This window comes from Scomber scombrus, chromosome 19, assembly GCF_963691925.1.
Source record: "Scomber scombrus chromosome 19, fScoSco1.1, whole genome shotgun sequence".
In the NCBI taxonomy this organism is placed as follows: Eukaryota; Metazoa; Chordata; class Actinopteri; order Scombriformes; family Scombridae; genus Scomber; species Scomber scombrus.
The window spans coordinates 10,042,259-10,052,731 of NC_084988.1; the positions used below are offsets into that span (position 1 = coordinate 10,042,259).

The window sequence follows — 10,473 nt, forward strand, 5'->3', positions numbered from 1 at the left end:
TTTTACTAATGAACATCAATTAAACAATCATATACAACAGAGAGAATATTATTTTTGTTGTAATTACACTGAAGAGATAGTTGAAAGGTTGGTAAGAGACGTTTGCTGATGACTATCTCCACATACTGTTTACATTTCACAAAAATAGCATTTTGTTGCTGTTAGGTATAACTCTAAAAATCTTGATTTTCGCTTGATAAAAATAAATCCACTTGATAAGATTTTATAAGCACATAGATGGTAGAATTTTTTTACACCCATACAGGAGCATGAAATCCTTTAATTGAAATGAAATCATTAAAACCTGGTGGATAACAGTGATAGGCATGTCAATGCTGTCGCAATGACTCATAAGGCAAACAGAGGTGGATATCTGTAAGAAAACACTACTTCAGCTTATCTTTAGGGAGAAATTATCCCTTTCAGGTGTGCGGTGGTGGGAAAGAAAAGCTTGAGATGAAGTCAGGTAAAAAAAAAAAAGAGCAGAAAGAGATGGAGGAAGGCTTGACATTTACATTTGAGCTCAATCTCAAAGTATATTCAGACTCAATCTATAACACACCGACACCTCTCCACAGTGAGTGTCTCTTCTCCAATACTCACTTGTTAGGCACCTTGCTGAAGATCTCTCTCACCCACTCCTCCAGAGTGTCCAGTTTCTCTAAAGGACAGACGGAGTGAAGGAGGATAAATTAGAACTAGAGTGTGTCTCAATAATTCTGGCTGAAACTCAGAATTATGGGCTGTGGGGAGAATATTTGTTCCGGGGCAACTGCAGTGTTGAGCAAAACTTAAGTTTCAACCAAAATGTTACCCCTTACAGGCCCAGTCTGTCAACTGTTTAATTATTATAGATTATAGTGGAATTCACATGTATGATTATGGGGTTAACTGTAACATATAGATAAAAAGTCAGCACTGTCAGTCTTTCTAACCAAATGAGCATGAATGTTGAAAATATTTACTCGGTTTAATTCTTTAAAGTAGTTTAATTGTAAACAGCAGAGTCCATTTTCCCCATGCAACACACACACACACACACACACACACACACACACACACACACACACACACACACACACACACACACACACACACACACACACACACACACACACACACACACACACACACACACACACACACACACACACACACACACACACACACACACACACACACACACACACACACACACACACACACACACACACACACACACACACACACACACACACACACACACACACACACACACACACACACACACACACACACACACACACACACACACACACACACACACACACACACACACACACACACACACACACACACACACACACACACACACACACACACACACACACACACACACACACACACACACACACACACACACACACACACACACACACACACACAGAGAGAGTAACTAGGGGCTTTGTGAACTTGGGATGGACATTTTTCACAATTTACTGATATTGTATGAACCACGCAAAAAAATGAATTAATTAAGAAAATAATCTAAATTTATCAATAATGAAAATAACAATCCAATCCTCTTTGAGCTTCCTTTCTTTGCTTGTGAAAGCACTCCTGTCCTGCACACAGCATGAGATCGGATCGTGATTGCTCACAGCATGGTGGAAAAAAGACAGTTATTGACTTTATTCTTTAATAAAATGTCACAGGAGGAGGAGTTGCTCCTCTGCATTTCTGAAAGAGCAGCTGGCTAAGGTTAGTTTGCTTCTGTCAATGGTGGATACACATAACATATTTGAGCAAAACTCTGGGATCAGGATTATTAAAATCACTTGCTGTTATCACCAATTAGCAAAAAACAGTAAAGTCTCATGTCAGAAGACAAACATCAACTTTATTATTCTTGCTTAAAAGCCTCATTATTTTCCCATTAAAATGCAGGTTATATAAAATGTTTTCTGTTAAACTTTTACAGTGGCTGACTTTAAAGGTGAAGACAGTGTTTATCGAGCACTTGCAGTTTCAAAAAGAAAGAACTCAGCTGTTTTACAAGGAGCATTTTTCTCAGCGCAAATGTCAACACTTGTCATCATTTGACTTGTGTGCAGCAGTTAATTAGCTGTGTGATATTTTCTGTGAAACCTTGAAAAAAAAGTGTTACATAATTTGTATCCAACTTTGTTTCAAGAAATATAGCAATTTGAGTTGATTCATGAATGATTATCTCTGGCTGACTGAGCATGGATGAAGTGAATCTTTAGAGCTGCGAGTAATGATTGCTGTAATTGTTGATTAATCTACGGATTGCTTTTTCAATTAATATGTTCATTTGGTGTATGAAATTAATGAAATCAATCAATTTCTATCTACTAATTGCCTCGTTATTGATTATAATAAATGGATATAGATTTTCCTGACCTTTCGACTGCACAGCCAGAGTCATGTAGTGGGCAGAGTAGTGCTTCTTCCAGAAGGCACGCAGCCGCTTATAGACATTGATCTTCTTCTTCTTTGGCTCCTGCTTCAGTGTCTGCGCGTTTCCTGGTGTTGTCACAATTCAACAGATTATAAAACACTGTGGGAAATTTGTATACAAAATGCCTGGATATCAAGCAGAAAGGAAACTTGGCGCCTGTCTCAGCACTCCTGTTTACTATTGCTGAACATACCCCAAGGAGGCCCTGTGTGTATTGTGTCCCAGTGGTTGTGTTTACCAACTCACCCCAGCAGAACTTGCCCATAGGGTGTCCAGGTTTGGCCAGACTGCCAAACAGCATCTCCTTCCTGTGGGAGTCCGACGGCTTAGCCAGCTGGTACTCTGACAGACAGAAGGAGAGACAGAAAACCTTGAGACGACAACAGAAAGACGGTGATCGATGGTGTGCAAAAGAGACGCGTGAAGAGAACACAGCAGTGCGGCTGATGGAAAGTGTAACTCTGAGTATAGCAGCTGAAATTTAACTTCTCAGCACAGAGGCACCAAGACTCACCGCTGTCAACGGCCTCCACCTCCCTATCAATGGCGTCTCGGATCATCAGGGGGCAGATGAAGAACTGAGCCCACCTAAGAGGGGGATGAGAAAGAGAGGCCATAATCAGGGGCCACATACCAGCCAAAGAGAAAGGACAGAGGTCAGACAGAAACAATCAGATTTAGACTGGTACAGACCACAGAAAAGAGTAGAATTGTGACTGATTGAGCGTGTAACGTTTGTCTGAGTCTCTCACACAACAGGAGTCAGTTTCTCCAGTGGTTTGTGACTTCAAACTTCTCTTTAACACACTCAGTCAACACTCACGGTAAAGTGAGTGTCACGGTAAAGTGAGTGTTGACTGAGTGTGGCTTTCTGCATCACTAAATTAAAATAGGTTGCACCACACAAACTAATTCTTATATGGAGACTAGTTACTAAATACTTAAACCTAATAAATGCAAGCTGCACAGTTATCGCTGCATAACTAACTGAACCAACTGACACACCTAATGTTAGCTTGCTAATATATTACCTGTTAACTGAAGAGTAAAATAACTAATAAAGAATAAGGTCGACACATCTGACCTGATACTTAAACATTTGAAATAATGATGTAATCTGGATAGATTTTAAATTACATTTCACTCAAAAACAACACATTACCACAATTTACAAAACATTGTCTTAGTCATTCCAACAGTATGAATACTACTAACTATGATGCACATATTTCTACATGTATGCATTTATAAAAAAACAAAGTCATAGCAACATTTACAAAGGATTTACACCTAATTTTATTAAAATGTTTGGCCTATTAAAACTGTTCTTTACGTAAGTTATACTTGTGATACTACAGTGACTTCATATTTACATGGTTGACTGCTTTTGAATCATGCAACAGATCTTTCCCGCCAACCAATTAACATACGACTAAATTGTACCTTAACTAGCCAAGAAGTTTTAATGGTGCAACCTAATTTAGTTTACTAGTGTTGCTAAGAAGGACAATCTTGACCCTTTGTGTCAGTGACCTACAGTGTAAAAGTTGAGAACAAAGGAGTATTTTGTCTGTATATAACACAATAATAGGACAAGGCTTTTTGCTGGTATGTAATAACAGTTTTAAATTATTTATCACATTTATTTTCTCCTTTTCCCATTACTGTGTTTTTGTATTTATCTGTAAATCATAATACATGCTCTGACAACAAAAACCTCTGATCCTTCCTCACCTGTCAAGAGCCTCTTTGAAGCTTTTTCTCTGGACGTCAAACTGGAAGACGGTTCTCTCGCAGTCGGTGGAGGCGTTGTCACTCCCCCCGTGCTTCTTGAGGAAAGCATCAAAGCCGTTTTCGGAGGGGTATTTCTCGCTGCCCATGAACACCACTGGTATATAACGGGAAAACAGTGGGGGGTGGGAGAAGGGAACGGAAGGGGGAGGGAGAGAAGGGAAGGGGGGGTTAAATCAAACTATAAAAACCACCACTACTTGGTGATGTGCTTTGGCCAAACACAGACAGCATGGCAATATATTTCCAGCCAAGTGAGAATGGAATAGGGTAGCTTTTTTAGATATAGTCTTAAACAAAGGCTCTAAATATTGCTATAAAAATTTGGTGTCAGTTTTGACAACAGCCTGTAAGAATGAGCAAGTGCTTCTTTTCAGACTGGCCATTCAGGAACAATGTTCTAGGTATCACGTCAGTATAGGAGACGGATATAACCCCATTATTTCCCCACTGACAGTAGCATCAATAAAGAGGAATCCAATTTTATAGATTTGTTGCTTTTCAAGAGAAAGTCTTGCCTTTTTTTTTGGCTGAAAGAACGTCTTGCTATCTTACACACACTGAATGCAACAAGTTCATGCTCATTCTATGTTGTTTGATGGAGGGTATTTGAGGAAATGTCAGATATTATTTAATGGAGTAGAAGTGGACAACACAGGCTAAGAATAAGGGGGTACACTCGATAATTAAAATAGTAACTACTGGAATACACGGCTGGTCTTTCTCAGGTTTCTCTCTTTTTCCCCCTTTAAGGAGTTTTTGTCTTCGTCAACAACAGGGGAGAAGATAGATGGATGATATCATATGTTGCCCAGATTATAAAACCCTCTGAGAAAATGTGCTATTTTGGGCTTCATGAGTCAAAGGCACTACTAGACTGGTGACAGAAAACAATGTAAGTGAATCCAGAGGTTAATTAACCCCTTGAACAAATAATGATGAGAAAAATTACTCACTGTGTTCCAGAAAGTGGGCGAGACCTGGGAGGTCACTGGGGTCACTGAAGCTGCCCACTCCAACACACAGGGCTGCTGCCGACTGACACACAGACACACACAATAAAGTTATGTTCAAGTCTTGCAATGCAATCAAATAGTAACACACTCATAAGATTTTAGGTATACTTTGTGTATTTTTAACTAGGCTAGCGGCATGGAGTTAGGGATGACAATCTTGGTCAGTTCCTTGATGATTCCTGTTTAAATAGTGCGGTCAGTCCAGATATTTGATTTCAGATCATATTTCTTCAGTTTCCACATGACTTAACTTACCTGCTCTCCTGATACACTTAATAGACATAGAAGTGAGACAAATGAGTAGACCTCCACAATACACTTCACTGTGATACCTGTTTTTCTGAGTTTCCCTTCTTCTTTTTCCCCTCCATGTCACTGTCTTCATCGTCATCATCACTGCCCTCTTCATCGTCACCTTCCTCAGACCCAGACTCGTCTCCAGATTCATCTTCTTCCTCTTCTTCTTCACCTTCTTCCTCTGAGTATTCATCTTCCGATGCTGCTGCTGGACCGCTGTAGTCTGAGATGAGCAGCACTCGCAGCCCATTGTTCAGCTCGACATACCTGATGTGAGTAAAGTCAAAGGTTAAAACAGCACACAGAGCTTGAAGATACAGTGCTGCTCTTGTCACAGTCTATTTTCAACAGGCTGTTAGCTCAACTGTCTTCTACACCCTTTGAGACTTAATTGTTTTGTGCTTCCTCGCAGCAATTTCTGTATGCCCCACAGAGGCCTGAGGCATTTGTTTGTGTGCTTATAGCATTAAATCGTCCCACCTAACTACAGTACAGAACAATAGTGCTGTACGGAGGTGGAAAAGAGGCTCATTTTTGGATTTGGGTTAGTGGATCTGGGTCATTTCTTCAGCACTTTCATGTTCACAAATACAAGAAAGAGTATCCTCAGATGTATTTCATTGCACATACAATAATTTAATAACAACGACTGAAAATAACTGCAGAATAGAGGAAATTAATGATGTAACAGGACTGCAATGCATAATTAAAATACTCAGGAGGATGTTAACATCTGATTTGAGTGAAGGATTTTTTTTTCCAAGTGTGTCTTAAAACATTAGTCAGGTGGCCACATGAACGGTGAAACTGTTTTACTTGCTTGTAATCATTCCTCCAGATCATACTAAATCTGACTAAACCATCTTTTTTGTGTAATACTGTGATATTGGAAGATGCCTACTTAATATGCCTCATATTAACTTCAAATAAACTTTTTTATTTTTTTACCTTTGTTGGACTCGGCATTCTGCTCTTTATAAATACATCTGAGCAGTGCCTAAAGAAGTTAGATACTATGTCCCACTATACTGTGTATGATGCTGTTAAGTGGCCATCCCTGTATGTCCACAGACTTTCGCATCTCTTCTTGGGCTGGTTCCTCTTCATCTGTATACATACATGTGTAAAAAAAAAATAGCATCAATATGGCCTGCGCTCTCATGATATTCTGCTGATGTTGTTCCCCAGCACTAAAACATAGTTAAGTAAAAAAGCTTTTAAATTTGCTGCCCTTTCTTCCTGAAATAATATACAGAAAGACCTCTTAGAGTTGAATACTATGGGAGAATTTAAGTCAATTTTAAAGGATACTCTTGGTCAGTGTTATTGCTCTTAAATGTTTAACTAAAATAGTTTCCAGGAATTGTACCTGTTAAATCAAGATAGCCAGATTTTGTCCATAATCTTGTATTGCATATTAACTGGATATTGTGTTCACTTGTCTGTTGTATGTGAAAGTTGTATTTATCTGACTATGTTGTTTATATTTATTGTTGTGACCAGGTTTATGCTGCGCTCTTAGCGAGGTCACTCTTGAAAAAGAGGTTTTAATCTCAATGAGACTTTTACCTCTTGCATTGGAAGCATGTTAGAAAGTGATCTCTGTATAAACAGTGATTACAGCATGCAGACATTTCAATGCACATAAGTGTATGTGAATATCAATACCACAGACTTGAAAAAAGTGTGAACCACTCCTTTAATTTGTGTGACAGAAGTCTCTTTTACCTGTACTGTTTGGGATCACTTGGTGACTTGATGATCTCTCTGTCTCCAGAATTATCCTCTCCTCCTCCTCCTCCCCCTCTTCCGCTTGCGTCCCCTGCAGCCAGGCTCTCCTCCCGGCACACCGGATCTAGATCTTCTGCTGAGGCCCCTGCTTGGACCGAGCCTAAAGACTCCGACGGCGGGGTGTTTCTGGATTTGTTTGTCTGCGGCATCCTCAACAGAGATGATGAGACTTTGGCACTGCGGACTGACAGCAAGGCGCGACCATAAACAACAGGACAGCTCGCTGTCACCGGTAATTTACTCCTCAGCACGGCAACACACCGTGTCAGCCTGCACACAGCTATGATGAAGACCCTCCCTGACAGAAACTCAAAGCCCAGAAACCAGTAAGACCAACACAACACGGATTCACCAAGACCCAGAGGCCTATAGGTTTGAACCTGAACTGTCACACACACGAGCCAGCGCCCACAATACAGCTATTCACACAGGCTGTCTGGTGGTTTCGCCCTATTCAGCTGGATGTCAGCTAAAATGTGACCCAGCCGGAGCACCACAACAAAACCTGAAGCTCTCGTCTGCAAGCATGGCAACACATGAACCACAGAAGTCTATAAAAACACACAAGAAGAAATGAATGACTCTCCTTTACACACAGAGAAAGATAAAAACATAAGATTGCTACAGGCTTCACAGAAGAAATTTATGTCAACATATTAAAAATATTCTTTTTTTCTTTTTTTTAAAGAAAAGTTTAAAGCGGGTTCAGTTAATACTTTGTTTCGAGGAAAAGCCGAAATGAAACTTTTACAAGTAGTTCATGAAGCCGGTGTAGCAACAATGTATCCATACCTTTCCTCCCTGCTGACAGTGTAAGGGGCCTCAGCATATGTGAATGCGAGTGTCTGCTCAACAAGGACCGCTGTGATTCGCTGAGAAGTTTCGGCGTTTCACTATAGCGCCCTCTGATTGGCTGTAGAGGCGAGGAGGCGGGGTTTGTGAGTTAACACGTGTGCGCTGTTCAGTCCAGTCAGGAGTGGTTAAAGTATGATGAGCCGCAGGGACGAGACACCTGGATGCACCCGGCAGCTGCTGCCTGCCATCTGTTTATGATTATGACTGCAAGACTGAGAATGTTCAACCGACCACTTGTCATACTCGGTAAATGTCATAACTCGGTTGGTATCTTCTTAGCCAATAGACCTATTAAATAACCGGTCTCAGCTAAAGTGGATGTGAATTGTCTTGTCAGCTAGCCACATGACTGCCACGGAACTCTCAACCCACATATCACTTAATGCACCTGTCCAAGGCTGTAAACTGGGATGATTGGTTTAGATGCCGCTAGGTGGCAGGCACAGGCTACGTGGGATGTAGGGCAAATTTTTCACCTGATTTTGAGAGTGGTATAACATTTAGATGCTCGATTAATACACTACTAATATTTTTTTTCAATGAATATCAAAGGCTTCCAAAAGAAAACCCTGTACAATCATTAATTCTCTCAACAGATTTACAAGTAGTCCACAGGGAAAAGTGAGCAAAGAAAGTTTAGTTTATTTTAGGGTTTTTTTTTCAAAGAAAGGAGAGCAAAGTAGAGCGAGAAATAGAGAAAAGAGCAATTTAAAACATTAATTTAATAGACAGTTAAAGATCTCAAATCAGTGATATACTGTAACTGTAGTAAGCTCTAGTCACAGTCAGATGGTTAAAAACAAAAATTTGATCATGAATAAGCCACATTGACATTTGTCCAGTGCCCTTCCTCAGCCTCCCTTCTGCAGCGTGTTGGCATTTCACCCCTCTGCTGTGCCAATATGTCCTCCCCCTCACTCACCAACTCTCTCTGTGTGTGTGTGTGTGTCTCTCTGTCTGAAGCCAATCTGATTTGCCCCTGGGCCTCTGTCGGCAGAAAGAGGTGATAAACACCGCAACCATGACAACCGGTGAGCCAGACACACGCCTGAGTTCCTGTATCCTAATGGCTTTACTTGGCATCCTCCTCCTCTCTTCATCAAGTCCAGCCTTCACCTGAACTGATATTAAAGACACTCAGGGCTGATGAAGGTGGCGCCATTCCACTTACGGCTTGAGTTGCCCTCTCTATGCCGTTTAGGATGTTGATGGTATCTCTATCAGTATGTGAGATGAAACATTGGTAACACTAAAACCACCACTTGGCTTAAAATAGCACCATATCAGCCACTGAATGAATGTTTCTCCAGTCTGATTAAAATTAACCTAAATGTGGATAAAAGGATTTGATTTTGCTTAAAAGCAGTCAGACAGAACGTGAAAGCACTGAGCTGATTTGCACAAACATATCATATTGATCACTATGAAAACATCATAAATAATGTTTGCAGAGCAATGGTCTGTCACCAGGCATACTGGAGCAGCGCTGGTGGAGCGAGCACAGAGCCATTGCTTTGGGGCTGAAATTGCACAGCTGTGGTAATAGCGAGGATAAGCAGCCTATTAGAACTGTGTGAAAGCGCTTTTACATGACTCACCACGTGAAAACTTTTTCCAGGAATTGCAGGCTTGCGTGAGTGATTGATTGGATAGGCCTCTGCAAACCATGAGCCTGCCCCCTTTTATTGGCAACACGTATGGCCTTTTTCCTGGTGAGGTATGTAGTATTAGTAAAGCTGCAATGTGAGCTGTCATAATTTCACTTTTTTCCACTTTTGTGCCCCTCTATATGGCTGAGTCTAAATTGATGTTAAGATCAGGCACCTCAGGCCTCCCCAGAAAAATGTGTCTGTGTGAAAACGCAATGTAGAACGCAGCCAGCTGAATCATTGTAGGTATTATGAATTTGTCCCCCTCAGTCGGCTTCCTGTAAAGTCATTGGAGGCAGCAGCAGCAGCAGCAACGAGAGTCTTTACCTTAAGATTCCAAGGGGGCAAGGTTCCCATAGCAACTGATTTGAATCCTAATTAAAACAGGAGATTTGATTAATTAGTTCAACGATGTGTATGTGTGTGTGTGTGTGTGTGTGTGTGTGTGTGTGTGTGTGTGTGTGTGTGTGTGTGTGTGTGTGTGTGTGTGTGTGTGTGTGTATTGGGTCTCTATGTGGCAGGCGTGTGTGTGTGGGAGTTGACATGTTCTCGTGAGTCACGGTGTATCTTGTGTGTAGCTATGCTAAATGAGGAGGGGGTGTTATATGTCTAT

At 40.9% G+C, this 10,473-nt stretch overlaps 1 protein-coding gene across 1 annotated transcript in view; it reads right to left on the reverse strand.

Annotated features, from left to right (window-relative positions):
• The window catches only part of LOC134000803 (nardilysin-like), a 30,802-nt gene extending 22,610 nt beyond the window's left edge, over window positions 1–8,192 (reverse strand). The window contains exons 1-9 of the mRNA XM_062440287.1: window positions 8,149–8,192; window positions 7,294–7,540; window positions 5,601–5,832; window positions 5,209–5,290; window positions 4,196–4,349; window positions 2,976–3,049; window positions 2,708–2,803; window positions 2,404–2,526; window positions 604–661 (exon numbers count right to left, since the gene is read on the reverse strand). Coding sequence (XP_062296271.1) covers window positions 604–661; window positions 2,404–2,526; window positions 2,708–2,803; window positions 2,976–3,049; window positions 4,196–4,349; window positions 5,209–5,290; window positions 5,601–5,832; window positions 7,294–7,540; window positions 8,149–8,185 — 1,103 coding nt within the window. The 5' untranslated portion in view covers window positions 8,186–8,192. The remainder of the gene's footprint in view (window positions 1–603; window positions 662–2,403; window positions 2,527–2,707; window positions 2,804–2,975; window positions 3,050–4,195; window positions 4,350–5,208; window positions 5,291–5,600; window positions 5,833–7,293; window positions 7,541–8,148) is intronic.
• Window positions 8,193–10,473: the final 2,281 nt, after the last annotated feature.